This window comes from Musca autumnalis, unplaced genomic scaffold (genome assembly GCF_047663935.1).
Source record: "Musca autumnalis isolate F117 unplaced genomic scaffold, ASM4766393v1 scaffold_5, whole genome shotgun sequence".
In the NCBI taxonomy this organism is placed as follows: Eukaryota; Metazoa; Arthropoda; class Insecta; order Diptera; family Muscidae; genus Musca; species Musca autumnalis.
In genome coordinates this window covers 94214108-94232747 of record NW_027412088.1, presented here as the reverse complement: position 1 = coordinate 94232747, position 18640 = coordinate 94214108, and the positions used below count along the sequence as shown (strand labels likewise).

The window sequence follows — 18640 nt, the reverse complement described above, 5'->3', positions numbered from 1 at the left end:
AAAAGCTCCAAAACCCTGTCGGCACACATGGCTATTGTGCAAGATAACTTTAAAACTTTTTCAAAAATTGTTTCCAAACTATTTTTTTTTGGTCGGTGGCTGAGTGTATCTCCGTCAGCACAGCTGGCTGATACTTTCTTACTTGTTCGGATGTAATTCGAATTATTTTAATTGTAATTCGAGAATTCTATTTGTAATTCGTAACATTTCATTTGTAATTCGAGAATTCCATTTGTAATTCGAATTATTCCATTTGTAATTCGAATTATTCCATTTATAATTCGAAATATTCCGTTTGTAATTCGAATTATTCCATTTGAAATTTGAATTATTTCGATTGTAATTCGAATTATTCCATTTGTACTTCGAATTATTCCATTTGAAATTTGAATTACTCCATTTGAAATTTGAATTATTTCGATTGTAATTCGAATTATTCAATTTGTAATTCGAATTATTGCATTTGAAATTCGAATCACTTTATTTGTTATTGGAATCATGCTATCATTACAAATTCGAAAAAACCAGGTCTAAAATAATTCCAAAAAATATTTTTTTTGTTTCGAATTTCAAATACAATAATGCGAATTTCAAATGGAATAATTCGAATTACAAATAGAATAATTCGAATTACAAATGGAATAATGCGAATTTCAAATGGAATTTTCGAATTACAAATGAAATTTTACGAATTACAACTAAAATGTTTGGAATTACATCTGAAAAATTTGTATTTCCTATGTCCATTTAGATACATTTGTATTTAATTACCGAAGACACAAATCACTCCAGCGGAGACACAAATCGGTCTATTAACGCTTATGCTAACAGCGCGTTAGCAGAGCACTGTTAAAGTTGACAGAACTATTCTAAAATGGGTTCTTCCAGGACAACATGGAGACCATTGGAAAGCTTATCGAGACAGCTATCCCCCCGATAAGCTTTTCGAATTTCAAATACAATAATGCGAATTTCAAATGGAATAATTCGAATTACAAATAGAATAATTCGAATTACAAATGGAATAATGCGAATTTCAAATGGAATTTTCGAATTACAAATGAAATTTTACGAATTACAACTAAAATGTTTGGAATTACATCTGAAAAATTTGTATTTCCTATGTCCATTTAGATACATTTGTATTTAATTACCGAAGACACAAATCACTCCAGCGGAGACACAAATCGGTCTATTAACGCTTATGCTAACAGCGCGTTAGCAGAGCACTGTTAAAGTTGACAGAACTATTCTAAAATGGGTTCTTCCAGGACAACATGGAGACCATTGGAAAGCTTATCGAGACAGCTATCCCCCCGATAAGCTTTGCACTGGTACCCATGTTGTCCTGGCAGAATTTTCTTTAAAGGACCTGAAAAGTATATTTTTTACAAAGAAACCCATTTTTGAATAGTTCTGTCAACTTTAACAGAATTTTCCTTAAATGATCTGTGGTCAAGATAAGTATCCTTATTGCAAGGTCATTCCCAAAACGGTAAATATCGCGACATCGGACAATATTTTTTAAAGATTTTATGAGGTCAGGGGATTGCTATCTCCTGAGCTTTCCAATGGTCCCCATGTTGTCCTGGCAGAATTTTCCTTAAAGGGTCAGTGGTCAAAAAAAAAAAAGTTTCCTTATTGCAGGGTCATTCCCAAAAAACGGTAGATATCGCGACATCGGGCAATATTTTTTAAAGATTTTATTAGGCCAGGGGATAGCTATCTCGATAAGCTTTCCAATGGTACCCATGTTTTCCTTAAAGGACCTAAAAAGGGAATTTTTTTTACAAAGAAACCCATTTTTGAATAACTCTGTTAACTTTAACAGTGATCTGCTAACACGATGTTAGCAAAAGCGTTAACAGAGTGGTTAGAGTGGTTTATGTCTTCGCTTGTTAAATACGAATTTATGTATCTTTATTGACATCTATTTCCTCTGTATCTTTATATAATCTATATTAGTCAACGACACTATTACTCCAGCTTGACAGTGATCTTCATCCTTAACTTATGGTGTCAGAGAGGCGAATTGCTTCTACCTTGGAATATAGCAGGCCCGATTACGTTGAATACTCCACATCTAGGCTCCATAAGCCATCTAATGGACTCCTTCTTAGGGTAATACTCACGAAGTTAACCGATGTAGTAGCATATCAGGCCACCGAGCAAACTCATAAATTAGTTGATCCATTGTCCTAAAGCCTCCCCGAGCTAGTTCATCAGTTTTTTCGTTTTACCATTATGTGTCCTAAAAATCGAGGAAAGTGTAACGATATTTCATACATCATACAGAGCCTTTCTGCAAGCATTGATCGCTGACGAATTTATGGTCCATGACCTCAGAGTCTTTAGGGCCGCCAGACTATCGACATGTGTAATCATGGGTTCTGTGGGTTCTTTGGTAATCCCACGGCAGCGGGTTCTTTCGTACCTGACTGACCGGAAACACAACATCCGTGTTCCGGCCAGCGGTTGCCACCTCATTGTATACATGTTTGTATTTGTATCGTTTTTCTGTGTTGGGAGTAGCACATTCCGGAGTGCCTGCTCGGGATTCTTTTGGTCCGCTCCGGAACGGACCAATTTATATGTAATCGGTTTGTCAATAGATGTCGGGAGTGGGTGCATCTCAGGGGTTGTTCTGTACTCGTCCATACGAGGCACTACGACCGGGACTATGTTGCTGCATGCTGCGTGAATACAACCCGCACACGCAGCACTTAACACCAGCCGTTGTTGCCTCATTTTTTTATCCCGAGGTAAAATCGAGGAAATAATGGATTTCATGAGTCGGAAGATTGTCATGGTCGCGGCGGTGCAGTAAACCAAGCTAAACAGCAACTGCAGCTTACAGCTTTGTTGATGGTTACCACGTACTGAGGAATGGGCGGATATGGAATAATTTTATTTCGGGTGATGTGACATTGATGGCTAGTGAAAACACCCCTAAATCAGAAAAATGAACATACAATCATATAAACACTGTTAAAACAACATGGGGAGCTGTCAAGATCAAAACTATATAAGTAGGGTCTGAAACAGGCATATCCGGAGAGAAACTGGGTGAGATAAAAAATTAGGTATCCACGTCGCCTATTTGATCAAGCTTTCACATTTCTTATAAGCGAATACGTCCATCTACCTTTCGTAGATGACGACCTTCTGGACATTGCCTAGGATAGAATGCCAAAGCTCATGGTGAGCATTTACGTTTATAGGGGTTTTTGAGCTTTTGACCAATTTCTCAGGAAAAAAATTGCACCTTCGTACACAACATGTTGCCAAAAATTTAAAAATGATTCCAGAAGAGTCTTTAAGCTGCACTCTTTCCAAACTTTCCGAAAGAGTTGTGGATGTAGTCAATATTCGGACATAATCCGAATCTATAAGAAATGTACATTGTTTGGACAAAGTCAGTTTCTCCCTTAGAGGGTTATGTTATGTACTACGCAGTTTAGTTGATGCCGGTAGGCTTTTAAGTTTTTGGGCCTTTATCTCAGCAAATATGGACTTGCCCACCGAAAAAAATTTCGCCGTCGTAACAGATTCCGCAAGAAGAACTTGTGGCAAAAACCATCTGAGACGAGCTTTTAAACTGTACCTTTTCTAAATTTTGTTTGGGAGGTACACGAAGGATTATACGGATTTAGTCCATATTGACCTATGCCCGAAGGTTTTATTATCATATGCAAAGTTACGACCAATTCGGTCCCTCCCTTCGAGAGTTATCGTGCGCACCATTTTAGCAAAAATTTGAACTTTTCGGGTTATGGACCGGTATGGCCTATCTTCGAACATAAACTAAGTTTGGACAAAATATTATGATACCCAAAATTTGAACCAAATCGGTTGATCAGTTTAAGAGTTATCGTGGACGCACATGGCTAAATCCACTCCAAATTGCCTGAAATGGATTTCCAAACATACTTGGGGTCTAAATCCATTATTTCGGTGATCATATCAATGGGTATATATCAGTCATTTCCTTGTTGAAATTTCTTAACACAAGTCTAAACCTTGTATAACTTTCCATTTACTATTACTTCTTCTAATAACAATTTTTTCCTATTCTCTTTTTTATTGCAGCGTTTGGAATTTGACCGTGAAGGATTAACAAAATTGAAGAAAGCAGTCAAGGCCATACACAATTCAGGAAATAGTAAGTATTTTTAAAACAAAAAAATGTTTGCTCTCCACCTCCACCACCCCACTATCTATCTGACAACACAATCTTGGTATTAAAGTGCAATTTATGTGTCTCTAAATTAAGTAGTAACAAGTGGCCAAGCAACGATTAGTGTGTGTGTGTGTGCATATTGCCACATGCCACATACCCTCAGCCATAGATGCGACGACAAAATACCCAACCACCAAAGCACCATCAATTCATCAAGTCGTCGCATTTTTTTATTTTTAAAACTCCTTGTAGCACGGATGCACACTAACATACATACATACTCATATATGTACAATGTACGCAGATAAAATCGGCATTCCGAACAATTTACCTTAACAAACATACGGCCACACTCTCTTGGCACAGTGATTCTTATAAAAATCCTTAAAGATATCTTTGGAAAAACATTTTTAATCTCAAGGTAACTTTGTGGCCATTAAAACCCTTACGTCACTAAGACAAGTGATTGCTGCTCTCTCAGCTCAAGGACAAATAATGAATAACAACCTGCCCAACACATTACTTTTTCTATTTCCTTACTGTGCTACTGCTAGTTACTGCTGCACTGTACCTTCTCACTTAAACTAATTTCCATAAAATACTTGACACACTCAATACCTACCCATCACAACAACACCTCTTAATTGTTTGTGTGCCACATGCCACAACATACCCCACCCATATGCCGGCTATGCCCCCTACATTAATTAATACACTTTCTCATCGTTACAGCACACGTAGACAATGAAATGTTTCTGGTGAGGGCCCTTGAACGTCTCGGTGGCAAGGTAATCGATCAGGATGAACCTGATATTGGAGCTGCATTCCTTAAATTCTCCGTGGTGACAAAAGAGTTGAGTGCATTAATGAAAACATTGGTATGTACTACACATGATGAAGTTGTCATCAACCTCTCCTCTCATTGCCGCCACTTGACAGTCAAATTGATTTTCCTCTTCTTCCATTTTTTTCAGATGCAAAATATCAACAATATTGTCATGTTTCCGGTCGATTCAATGTTGAAAAGTGAATTACGTGGTGTCAAGGGCGACATGAAAAGGCCCTTCGATAAGGCTGCCAAAGACTATGAAGCGAAATTCATAAAAATCGAAAAAGAGAAAAAGGCCCAGGCCAAAGAGGCGGGTATGGTGCGAACAGAAATCGATGCAGCTGTTGTTGCCGACGAAATGGAAAAAGAACGTCGCCTGTATCAGTTACAAACCTGTGAAGTATGTAGGAAAAAATAATTTGTTGAAAATTTTATTAGAACTTTTGTTATATTTTTTGTTTTGCAAGGCACAGCGGGATGATGTGGAATAATTGTAACAATCGTATATCATTTCATACCTATAAAGGGACTATTTTTTCTTATGGAAAAGTTTTTGACAAAATCGTGGATTTTGTACAGAATTTTATAAAGATAAAGTCGGGGATTTTTAAAGAATTTTAATAAAAAAAATAAATAAAAATTCTTCAAAAAGTCGTGGATTTTCTAAAAAATGTTATAAAGAAAAAAAATCAGGGATTTTTAGAGATTTTTTTAAATCGTGGATTTTTTAAAAAATTTGTATAATTTTTTTTTAAACATTTGTTTAAAGGAGCGTTCATGGATTTTTTAAATAATGTTTTAAAGAAAAATTCGTAAATTTTTTAAATGAAAAGTCGTGGATGTTTAAAGATTTTTTTAATGGAAGGTCGTGGATTTTTTAATTTTTTTTTAAAGAAAAGTCGTAAATTTTTTAAAGGAATAGTCGTCAATTTTTTGAAGCAAAAGTTGAGGCTTTTTTTAAGATTTTGTTTTAAAGGCAAAGTTGTGAATCTTTTAAAGGAAAGGTCGTGGATTTTTTAAAGGCAAAGTCGTGAATTTTTGAAGAATTTTTTTAAAAGGAAAGTCGTGGATTTTTGGATTATTTTTTTTAACGAAAAAGTCGTGGATTTTTTAATAGAACATTGGTGGCGTTTATTTAATTGGGATAGCTGTTACAATTTTGATTTTTCAAAATAGTCTGGCTTAATCCCTTTTGTTGTTTTAATATTTAAAACAACAAGTTTATTAGTGGAGAAGGTTTGGCATTGTTCGCCAAGGGGTAAGGCAAGGAAGACTAGTTTCGATCCACGCCACTGGATCTCATCAGTTCCCTTTGTTTCTTGTTTGTGGATATTCTCCACCGAAGTTATTTTTCAATAACTTCTTCAACAAGGAACTTTTTATACCCAAACATCAATCGTCAGCTCGAAGTATAAACGTAAACAAAGAAAACCCTTCAATGAGAAGTTTTTCTTTGGGTACCTAACACAACTCCGACGAAAGTGTTTACGAAACAAAGCAAACCTTCTTCCACTCGTATGTGTCGTTGATTTTTCAACAAATGCACATACCCAAATGCTGTTTGGTAGCTTATATACCAACAACACACAAAACCGTGCCAGTGTTTCTCAAATAGAACATTGGTGGCGTTTATTTAATTGGGATAGCTGTTACAATTTTGATTTTTCAAAATAGTCTGGCTTAATCCCTTTTGTTGTTTTAATATTTAAAACAACAAGTTTATTAGTGGAGAAGGTTTGGCATTGTTCGCCAAGGGGTAAGGCAAACAATGCCAAACCTTCTCCACTAATAAACTTGTTGTTTTAAATATTAAAACAACAAAAGGGATTAAGCCAGACTATTTTGAAAAATCAAAAGTGGATTTTTTAAGATTTTGGCATAAGTCCAGTGTAGGGCCCAGTCCCGGATCAAGTTTATATATATACCACAGATAGCCCTTGGGGTCCTGAGTATAATGATATAAATTTTGTCTTGCATAAGCCCACAATTCCCGAGATATGGGCCTCTGAAATTCCGAAAATTACATTGTGTAAAAGCCGGCTACTTAGAAAAATTTACAATTTATAAGAAAATTGTGTTCCCATTCCTGAGATTTGCTCCTGTCCATAGGAAAAAAGTCTTAAATCCCCGAAGGCCGGCTACATAAAAACAAACTACAATATTACGTATATTGCATAGGTCGGCTGTAAAAATACGGGAATGTCATTGGTATTTGGGAAACTTTGAAAGCCCGCCCATATTTCAGAAAGTATGGACTTATGCAAGACAAAATGTATATCGTTATACTCAGGGCCACAAGGGCTATCTGTGGTATATATCATCAAGATCCGGGACGTGGAAAAGACGTGGATTTTTTAAAGAATATTTTTAAAGAAAAAGTCCTGGATTTTTAAAAGAATTTTTATAAAGTTTTTTTTTTTTTTATAAAGAAAAAGTCGTGAATTTCTTTTTAGGAAAAATTGGTATTTTTAAAGGTTTTTTAAGGAAAAAGTCCTGGATTTTTAAAAGAATTTTTATAAAGTTTTTTATAAAGAAAAAGTCGTGAATTTCTTTTTAGGAAAAATTGGTATTTTTAAAGGTTTTTTTTTTGAAGAATTTTTTAAAAGGGCAAACGTGGAGATTTTTGAAGGATATTTTATTATATATTTTTGAAGGATTTGTTAAAGAATTTTTGTATAGAAAAAGTAGACATCGTGGATTTTTAAAAAATGTTTATAAAGAAACAAATCATGTTTTTTAGTTTTTATAAAGTGGCGCATTTTTTTAAAGAATTTTTATAAAGAAAAAGTCATGGATTTTTTAAAGAAGATGTCGTGAATTGTTAGAGGAAAAATCAAGTTTTTTTTAAGTAAATGTTGTGGATTTTGAAAGGAAAAATCGTGGAGTTTTTAATGGAAAAGTCGTAAATTTTTTAAAGGAAAATTCGTGGATTTCTTAATGGAAAAGTCTTAAATTTTTTAAAGGAAAATTCGTAAATTATTTAATGGAAAAGTCGTGAATTTTTTTAAAGAATTTATTTTTTAAAAGGAAATGTCGTGGATATTTTAATGATTTTTAAAGGAAAATTCGCGGATTTTTTAACGATTTTTTTTAAAGGAAAATTCGTAGATTTTTTTGTGATTTTTAATGGAAAATTCGTGGATTTTTTATTTTTTTTTAAGAATTAAAGAATATGTTTAAAGGAAAAGTCGTGGAATTTTTTATTTTTTTAAGAATTAAAGAATATGTTTAAAGGAAAAGTAGTGGATTTTTTAAAGAATTTTTATGAAGAAAAAATCGTGGGTTTTTAAAGAATTTTTATGAAGAAAAAATCGTGGATTTTTAAAGAACTTTTTTTAAAGAAGAAGTTGTGAATTTTTAGTGAACTTTTTTTTAAAGAAGAAGTTGTGAATTTCTAAAGAATTTTTATATAGAGAAAGTAGCGAATTTTTTAAAGAATTTTTTAAAAGAAAAAATCATGTATTTTTTTAAAGAACTGTTTAAAGCATAAGCGGCGAATCTTTTAAAGAATTTTCATTAAGAAAACGTCATGGATTTCTTAAACATTTTTTAAAAGAAACCGCGGATTTTTTTAATGTTTTTAAAGGAAAATAGTCGATTTTTAAAGCAAAAAACGTGGATTTTTCAAAGATTTTTTTAAAGAAAATGTCGTGGATTTTTAGAGGAAAAATCATGTTTGGTTAAGGAAAATTCGTGGATTTTTTAAAGGAAAAGTTGTGGAATTTTTTAAGGAAAAAGTCGTAGATTTTTTAAAGACAAAAACGTTGGATTTTTAATAGAAAAATTCGTGGATTTTTTACAAATTTTTTAAAGCAAATCGTGCACTTTTTAAAGATTTTTTAAAGGGAAAATAGTAGATTTTTTAAAGCAAAAACGTGGATTTTTAAGTTTTTTTAAGGAAAAGTCGGGCATTTTTTAAATATTTTTTTTTTTAAAGGAAACCGCGGATTTTTTTAATGATTTTAAAGGAAAAATAGTGGATTTTGAATGCAAAAAACGTGCATTTGTCAAAGATTTTTTTTAAAGAAAATGTCGTGGATTTTTATAGGAAAACTCATGTTTTTTTAAGTAAATGTCCTGGATTTTTTAAAGGAAAATTCGTGGATTTTTTAAAGGAAAATTCGTGGAATTTTTTTAAGGAAAAAGTCGTGAATTTTTTAAAGAATTTTTCAAAAGAAAAAATCGTGGATTTTTTTAAAGAATTGTAAAAGTGGAGAATTTTTTAAAAAATTTTCATCAAGAAAATGTCACGGATTTCTTAAACATTTTTTAAAGATAACAGTGGTTTTTTAATGGTTTTAAAGGAAAAATAGTGGATTTTGAAAGCAAAACACGTGGATTTTTCAAAGATTTTTTTAAAGAATATGTCGTGGATTTTTAGAGGAAAAATCATGTTTTTAAAGGAAAATTCGTGGATTTTTTAAAGGAAAATTCGTGGATTTTTTAAAGGAAAAGTGGTGGAATTTTTTTAAGGAAAAAGTCGTGGATTTTTAAAGATTTTTTAAGACAAAAACGGTGGATTTTTAATCGAAAAATTCGTGGATTTTTTAAACATTTTTTTTAAATCGTGGATTTTTTAAAGATTTTTTTAAAGAATAAACAGTGGATTTTTTAAAGCAAAAAACGTGGACTTTAGAATTTTTTTTAGGGAAAAGTCGGGGATTTTTTAAATATTTTTTTAAAGGAAAACACGTCGTTATTTTGTAAAAGAGAACGTTGTTAATTTTTTTAAAGTATTTTTATAAAGAAAAATTCGTGAATTTTTTAAAGAATTTCTATAAAGAAAAAAATTGTGAACTTTTTAAAGAAAGGAAAAGTCGTGAGTTTTTATAAAGAAAAAGTGGAGAATATTTAAAAGAATTTTTTAATAAAGAAAATCGTGATTTTTTTTTTCAAAAGAATTTTTATAAAGAACTTGTCGTACATTTTTTAAATATTTTTTATAAAGAAAAATGATTTTAAAGGAAAAATAGTGGATTTTGAAAGCAAAAAACGTGAATTTTTCAAAGATTTTTTTAAAGAAAATGTCGGAGGAAAAATCATGTTTTTTAAGTAAATGTCGTGGATTTTTTAAAGGAAAATTCGTGGATTTTTTAAAGGAAAATTCGTGGATTTTTTGAAGGAAAAGTGGTGGAATTTTTTTTAAGGAACAGATCGTGGATTTTTATAGATTTTTTAAAGACAAAAACGGTGGATTTTTAATAGAAAAATTCGTGGATTTTTTAAACATTTTTTTTAAATCGTGGATTTTTTAAAGAAAAAAATAGTGGATTTCTTAAAGCAAAAAACGTGGATTTTTAAATTTTTTTTAGGGAAAAGTCGGGGATTTTTTTAAAATTTTTTTAAAGGAAAAGTCGTGCATTTTTCAAAGATGTTGGTTTTGTAGGGTATTTTTTAAAGGAAAAGTCGTGATTTTTTGAAAGATTTTTTTTTTTTAGGAAAAAGTCGAGGATTTTTCAAAGATTTTTTTTATTTTGTAAAAGAGAACGTTGTTAATTTTTTTAAAGTATTTTTATAAAAAAAAATTCGTGAATTTTGTAAAGAATTTCTATAAAGAAAAAAATTGTGAACTTTTTAAAGAAAGGAAAAGTCGCGAGTTTTTATAAAGAAAAAGTGGAGAATATTTAAAAGAATTTTTATAAAGAAAAAGTCGTGATTTTTTTCAAAAGAATTTTTTTAAATATTTTTTATAAATCGAACATTGGCGGCGTCGTTTTTTATTGGGAAGAGCTAATACAATTTTGTTTTTTCAAAATAGTCTGGCTTAATCCAATTGTTGTTGTTTTATTATTTTAAAACAACTAATTTATTAGTGGAAAAGTTTGGCATTGTTCGGCAAGGGGTAAGGCGATTGATGTTTGGGTATAAAAAGTTTCTTGTTGAAGAAGTTATTGAAAAATAACTTCGGTGGAGAATATCCACAAACAAGAAACAAGGGAACTGATGAGATCCAGTGGCGGGGATCGAAACTAGTCTTCCCTGCCTTACCCCTTGGAGAACAATGCCAAACTTTTTCCATTAATAAATTAGTTTTAAAATAATAAAACAACAATGGGATTAAGCCAGACTATTTAAAAAAAAAACAATATTTTTTATAAAGTAAAATCGTGCATTTTTTGAAGATTTTTTAAAAAGAAAATGTCGTGGATTTTTTAAAAAATTAAATGCACAGCTATTTCTCTATAGGTGGCCAACACCTCCTTTTATAGAAAAAAATCTACAATACCAAAGTTTAACATAAAAATTGTTTGTAAACTACATCCCCACTGTGCTTGTATTGCTATCTATCCGTCATCACCATTAGTGGATTACATTATTATCCATAATGTAATATAAGCCGGTCATAATTCTTTTTTCCAGTCAACATCCTCTCGACTTCCCTGCCTCTCACTACCTCCCACCCTTTGCAAAAACACACACCAACTGCAAATTGTTATTTACCCTTTTCATTCCCAATTTGTTTATTTTTATTTAAATTCATTGTTGATATTATTGTACATTTTTTGTTTGTTTTCTTTTTCTTTCAGTATTTATTGAAATATAAGGAAATCAAAACAAAAACTGGCATCGAATTGCTGCAGCATTTTATCGAATACTATCATGCTTTGAATAAGTAAGTATGTTGTCCGCTGCCTGCTGTTATACACAAACCGATACGAATCGATATGATGATGAATATTGTTGCAATACGTATCATATCCATCCATCCACCCATTATGCATTTTTGTTATTTATTGTTGTGGATATTGTTTGTCGTTGTTACTTTTGTTTTTCCTTCGTCCAACTCTCTGATTTTGGTACGCTGTTGTCTATGCCACACTTGAGATCCCTTATGATAAAATAAATGCGACAATACTTTTAGCTTATGGCCGTCACATCACACCATCATCACCTACCTCACCATTGCCATCTCGATTTCAATCTTCCAGTGTAATTTAGACAAATATGTCTGTGTTGTATGGAATTGTATACGCCGCCGCCATTCTCTATATGTGTATTTTTGGTGTATGTTTGTTTGTTTGTTTAACGAACAATAAGTGTCCATATGTCTTACCTTATTTATCAAGTGTCTGTTTTGAATTGAAAATTGTATTTTGCCGGTTGCTGATCTTCAAAATCCGAAATCAATGTTGTCATATTTATTAGCTGAACGGACGGACGTTGTTTCTTTCTTTGGGGCGTTTAATGAATTGGAAATTAGTTACGCATAGTGTGTCTCAGGCACACTTTCCATTTTATTTCACTTATGGAAATGTTATTGATTAGCAATAGAAATAGATGGTAACTTCTTCTACAATAGGGTGTCTTCTCATTTGCTCAATGGATCATCTACCGGCAGTAACTGCTTGGGTGTTATCGACCTAGCCATCCATATCACCAAATACCCACCGTCCAGACAAGTAAGGCGAGATCCTTAGAGATCCAGAGTTACAAGAACTCTGATGTAGCCGCCTCAAGTCATACTGGCCTAGAATTTATAATAGTACACAAAACATCGGTCCAGTATGGTCAAACAGTCACACGTTACGATACAAATCTTCAACTGCGCAGTAATGCCCACTGATCTGGTAGCCAGGTCACTAGGGATGCACAATGCTGATTAAAAACAAAGAAACAAAAATATACTGTTCCGCAGGCTCTATGGAAATATCCGTTCATTAATTTGACCAGGAGGTTTAAAAAAGGCCTGCAGCAGAGATGCTGTCCCAGAAAATCTGATCTTCTACCAGAATATCAGATGATGGTGTGATTGATCAAATCCTCAAAATTTAATCAGTTTTCTTTCTCATAATTGATGGAAAGTGTTACGTGCCGAAATGATAAAGTCGATCGATCTGTTGATGGAGACAAAGCACAGCCCGGTCTCTTGATTTCATATATTCGACCAGCAGGTTATGTTGCGTGCGGCATAGCAGTACGCTAATACCCTTTACTTCAGAAGACAGTTTTTTTTTAGAGAAGATAATAGGTCGTTGGACTATGGCATTCACTCTCCAAATTGCTATGAATGCGTCTTTATTCATTGCTGCCTGTTCTGCATGCTGGGCAGATGTTTTGCACGGTGTCATCGTTCCTTGTCATATAGGATTTTAGGCGGCTGCAACATTCTGAGCGTAGTTGAGCCAAAACTATTCCGTGTGAATGAAATTTAAACCTGCTTGATAGGCTTGTCGATCTAGGGGTTCTCTCTTTTAACTCTGGACCTTTCTTTCTAGATCAGATCTCTCCTGACGTGCCTGGGTGGGAATTTTGGGGTAGTTTGTGGTCGGTATTCTGGTACCATCGACCATGATATTCAACTCTGTTCTCAACTTTGCCGTCCATGTGGTGAACATAGTGGTGGATATTTACATATTCCTCGCGTGAGAAAAGTTGGTGAGATCAGTTAAATTGCAGTTCATACTTTCACAAATGACATCCGGGAAGGTACGCCAAGATTGTACAATCACTTGCATACCTTACGATCTCAATGTCATCTGGAAGGGGCGGAATACCGTAGTGTTAGAGGCTAAACAGTTCCGGAGATATCACCCACTTTAGAGAGCTCCCTGTTTCACTCTACAGGGCTTGGGCTTATTGTTCCTGAATTCCACGTACGACTGGCGTCCACAAATATAATTGATTATCTAACTTTTCAAACTTGACCGGATTGCCGAGGTAGTCTACTCGATATCCTCAAACAGCGTGGTGTGCTTTACAGTATCAAAATCTTTTGATAAGCCAAGCGACACCATCACTGTTCTATTGTTGTTGTTGTAGCAGCAAGAAACCTACGTAGAGGCATACGTTTGATGCTGGGTTGGAAGCCGCTGGCCGAAACACTATGGTTTCGGGTCAATCCGGTTCGAAAGAACCCGCTGCCGTGGCTTGCTCTGGTCGAATCCTTGATATGTCTGGAGATGGCGTGCAACGCTTCTGTCGTGCTGTGCTGCTTACGGAATCTATACTGATGATCGGCAACTGGACAGCTATTTCTGACGCTGGGGAGGACTAAAGCCTCAATGGTCTTTGCTACGGGTGGCGAAAGCAAAATCGGTCTGTACGATTCACCTGTGCTGGTATCCTCGTCTGACTTCAGTAGCAGGACCACCCTGCCCTTTTTCCAGACTTCGGGAACGAGGTGGGTGGCTAAAGACTTGTTGATATCTTTGGTGAGCGTTAGCATGGAGATTCCAGCGTTAGCTTGGATATTCCGTCAGGGCTCAGCGCATTGATTTAGCTTTCCCAATGGTATTTGCAAGATCAGCCATTGTTAATTGTGGCGGTTCCTTCTCGGCAGGAAGAGATCTAATGTGACGTAGCACTCAACTCTTCATCCTGGCGATAACATCCGCCCTTCTTCGGATCAGTCCGACCCCTCTGCAGGATCTCAGTTCGGGTATTCGACCAGCAGATATATGGTGAGCGGCTGCAGCTGCGGTGATGTCTCGGAACATCCTTTCTGCTACCCGAACATCCGAAGGCTTGGGCAATTCTCTGAAGAGGTGATTGGCGAACGCTCTTAGCATTAGCTTTTTAGCTTAGCTTTTCCATGATTGATGAAAGTGTGGCGTTCGTAGATGATGAAAGCGGGCGGTCTGCTGATGAGGACAATTATGGGGAGATAGTCTGATCCAAGAGAAACGAGGGGTTGCCATGTGACGTCATTTGTCAGACCAGCTGACACAATAGTTATAACTGGCGAACTGTGACACTCTCCGCAAATTCTGTTAGGGTGTTATCAATATATCAGCTATCAATACATCCACTCATGATGAGCATTAAAGTCCAAAATCCACCAAGGCCAGTCGGTTATAACCTTCCAAAAGCGGGCTTATGTAGGGCCTATAACCTTGGGTATGTTACTATATATCGGCGGGATGTACACGTTAAGCAATTCTACCTCGATAGTTCAACACCTGACTGCTACCCCCCTATATTCGATCTACGTACGCGTCATTAGAGCCAGCCGCAAGCGAAGTAAGTATGTATTGAACAGACTTGTGGAATATGAATGCTAGTCCCCCACCTTCACTTCTGGTGCGATTTCCATCTTCAGTACGGTGTAACCATCTCAACGTAACCTCCGTCCCGACACGAACTAAACAAATACAAACATATGTACACTGTGGTGGCAGCCGCTGTCCCGATAACAGGTGTTGTGTAGCTCCGGGTCAATCAAGTATCGAAGAACCCGCCGGGATCGATTCGGTACCGTAAAACCAATCGTCTTAGGTTTTTTGAACACATTCTGGATGGAGAACAAGTTTCATTCTTGCCTCCATTTTTTCTAGAATGTTGTTATCTTGGAAACGTTGTTGATGAAATAGTTGTGTTGTTGATGTACCCCCAAAGGTTTTCGTTATGAAATAGTTGTTGTAATGCGTAAACATTTCTCCTTTAGGCATGAAAATCATTCTAATTTTGTGTTTGTAATTTTTCTCCTCAGCTATTTCAAAGATGGCCTACAAACAATTGAACATTTCGGCACCTATATCAGCGATTTAAGTGATAAACTGCACAAAATTAAACAGCGACAGGATGAAGATCGCCGCAGTCTATTGGAATTGCGAACATTATTGCGTAGTACGCCCGACTTTGAACGTGTCGAAAATGTACCCACAGATAAGGGTGGAGGTGGAACGACGGGGTATTCACTGCATCAGCTGCAGGGTGATAAACATCATGGTGTCACACGTTCCGGCCATTTATTGAAGAAAAGTGAAGGCAAAGTGAGAAGAGTGTGGCAAAAACGACGGTGTCGGGTAACCAGTGATGGGTTTCTGGATATTTGTCATGCCGATGAAACTAAACCGCCGACAAGAGTAAATCTGTTGACATGTCAAATCAAACCGGTACCGGATGATAAACGAGGCTTTGATTTAATCAGTTGTAAGTATTTTTAGGGAGAAAAGGAGAAGTAGAAATCTTATTGCATTTGTTTTTTTTTCTTCCAGACAATCGTCCATATCATTTTCAAGCCGAAGATGAGTCCGATCAAAAAGCTTGGATGGCTGTTTTGGTTAATTGTAAAGAAAAAGCTTTAGCTAAGGCATTCCAACATGCAAATCCCCAAATGAGTCCCAGTTTGGTGGAATTACAAAAGACTGTTATCAGGTTTGTTCCAAGCCTTAAGATGGAGGAGCCTTTTAGTTTTTATTCATTTATTTCATTGTTTTTGTTGTTCCAGATACGTCCAATTGTTACCAGGCAATGATCAATGCTGTGATTGTGGATCCCGCAATGACGTTACCTGGATAAGTCTGAATTTTGGCATTCTTGTTTGTATTCAATGCTCTGGTGTTCATCGTGATCTTGGCGTCCACCACTCGCGTATACAAAGTTTGACACTGGACAATTTAACAACCGCCAATCTATTGATAGCACGTGCCATGGGTAATCATACGTTAAATGAAATTATGGAAGCCACATTGGGCAAAGGCAAACTAACACCGGATAGTACAATGTAAGTGCAATACATTTTCTTAAGGATTTTTCTTAGAAAAACAAGAAAAGTAGTAGAAGTAGTAAAAACGTAGTTGGACCACAACTTTTCCTACAGAAAACTTGTGGGCCCCTACTAATTTTCCTATAGAAAACTTGGGGGTCAAAAAAAAAAAATGTTCCTATATATAAAAATTTGCCTATAGGAAACTTGTGGGCCAAAAAATTTCCTACAGAAAACTAATTTAGTTGCTGTTGTTTTTTAACAGGGAACAACGTTACGATTTTATACGTGCCAAATATGTGGCAAAACGTTATGTGATGCGAACCTGTGCCGATGAAAATGATTTACGCTGTGATTTAGAACAGGCAGTGGTAAATGCCGATATGAGTCAACTGTTGCAAGTATGGGCTGAGGGGGCCGATTTGACATGTTGCCTACCCTCATGGGATGATGGTGTTACGGCATTACATTTGGCTGTACTACGTGATACCCCACTGCATATTGTTGATTTTCTTATACAGAATATGCCACCGAAAGGTTTAAATAAAGTCACCAATCCACCGACAATATTAAATGTTATCGGCAAGAATACGGCGTTACATTTGTGTGCAGCCCATGATAAGCGAGAATGTATGAAGCTGCTGTTGCGGTCCGGGGCCGATTATGAGTTGCGTAATTCACAAAATAAAACAGCTTTGGATATAGCCAAAGAAATGGGCCATAATGTGTGTAAGGAATTGGTAAGTAGAGAGAGTCAGGAAAGATTTGAGGTATTCAGTTCAATCATGAATGTTAATCCGCGTGAGTTTTGTCCCTCTGCATTTGCAACTTAAAGGAGAGAGTGAGAAAACTCACGGGGTGTTGATATTATTGATAGGGCTGATTGTGACTAAATATGTACATATGTGGGATTTGTATTGTCTTTGTTTTTTAGATTGAATGTGCCATGAGACGAGAGAAAAGTGCTTTCGATCATATCAACACCGATTGGAATCTACCAAACGAAGATGGTTCAACTGATTTTTCAGATGATGATACGGTCATAGATGAACGTGTAAGTGTTGTCGGCTATTATTTTACTGTAATTTGTTTCTCTTTTATTTAATTCTCCATTTTTTCATTCAGAAGCGTTCACGTCCTCCCAGTTTTGCCGGCGGTGATTCACCGGTATTACGTTCACGTTCCTCAACTTGTGATTCAATACAAAGTAGTTCTAGTCCTATTGCAAATTGTCCCAGTCGACAGTTTACATTGCCCATGTATCAACAATCGGCAGGCACTTCACCCAAACAACAAATGTCTTTGGGCCAATATTTGGGTAGTGCCGGTAATATTAATGCTGCTGTGGCTGCGGGTGTTGTTGGCAGTGGCGGTGGTAGTAATAGTGCCGTTGGTGGTGGTGGTTCGAGTCCCAGTTCAGCATCAAGCCAAAGTGGCCGCCTGGCGAGAAGTAACAATGAATTTGGTGGTGGAGCAAGAAAATCAACATCCACAGGTAAAAATTAGCTATTTGTCATTCACACTTAACGACCTTTATTAAGACATTCCGAATAGCTTCTTAAAGTCATCAATTAATATACTCACTCCACTGGGCTCTCGATGGTCCTGATGAATATATAGACGCCAGCCAGAGGATCTTCGAAATATATTCAAATGCTACGACAGACACATAAATATAAATTTTTCTATTCTGTCTTTCTGTAGAGACCTCTGTGGAGACCTCCAGAAAATCTCTTGTTGCTGTTGTAACTGCATGTGATATGATTGTATGTTCGTTTTCCTGCTTTTCCGGTAGTTTAGTAGGTTTGGCAGGGCAGTTGAAAAGGTGCAGTTTGTCGTGCGGGCCTATGCCGCATGTTGGGAATATGTTTTGCAAGGTGTCATCGATCCTTGCTCTATAGAAATTCAGACGGCTGCACCATCCCGACCGTAGTTGAGCCAGAACTACTCTGGTTTGTTGTGGCAGCTAACGCTTCTCAGCTGCGATAGATGTGGGATGTTCTCCGAGGACCGCATACACTCGATAGCTGTTTATGGCATCTGCGACTGTATCTGTGTGAATTCTATTTAAACCTGCTTGATTAGCTTGTTTATCTAGGGGTACTATCTAGTAACGATGGACTTCTCATTCTAGATCATGAAGATCCCTTCTGACATCCATCGCGTTGCACTTATATTCGCAGAGCAAACTGGCGTCGCGTTG

At 35.7% G+C, this 18640-nt stretch overlaps 1 protein-coding gene across 4 annotated transcripts in view; it reads left to right on the top strand.

The window, feature by feature from the left end:
• The window catches only part of Asap (ArfGAP domain of ASAP), a 98065-nt gene that overhangs the window by 57551 nt on the left and 21874 nt on the right, over window positions 1-18640 (top strand). For all 4 annotated transcript variants that reach the window (XM_073956405.1, XM_073956404.1, XM_073956407.1 and 1 more), the window contains exons 3-12: window positions 4090-4162; window positions 4913-5058; window positions 5155-5409; window positions 11537-11622; window positions 15439-15881; window positions 15947-16106; window positions 16180-16455; window positions 16703-17177; window positions 17372-17491; window positions 17563-17932. In XM_073956405.1, the coding sequence (XP_073812506.1) occupies window positions 4090-4162; window positions 4913-5058; window positions 5155-5409; window positions 11537-11622; window positions 15439-15881; window positions 15947-16106; window positions 16180-16455; window positions 16703-17177; window positions 17372-17491; window positions 17563-17932 (2404 nt within the window). The remainder of the gene's footprint in view (window positions 1-4089; window positions 4163-4912; window positions 5059-5154; window positions 5410-11536; window positions 11623-15438; window positions 15882-15946; window positions 16107-16179; window positions 16456-16702; window positions 17178-17371; window positions 17492-17562; window positions 17933-18640) is intronic.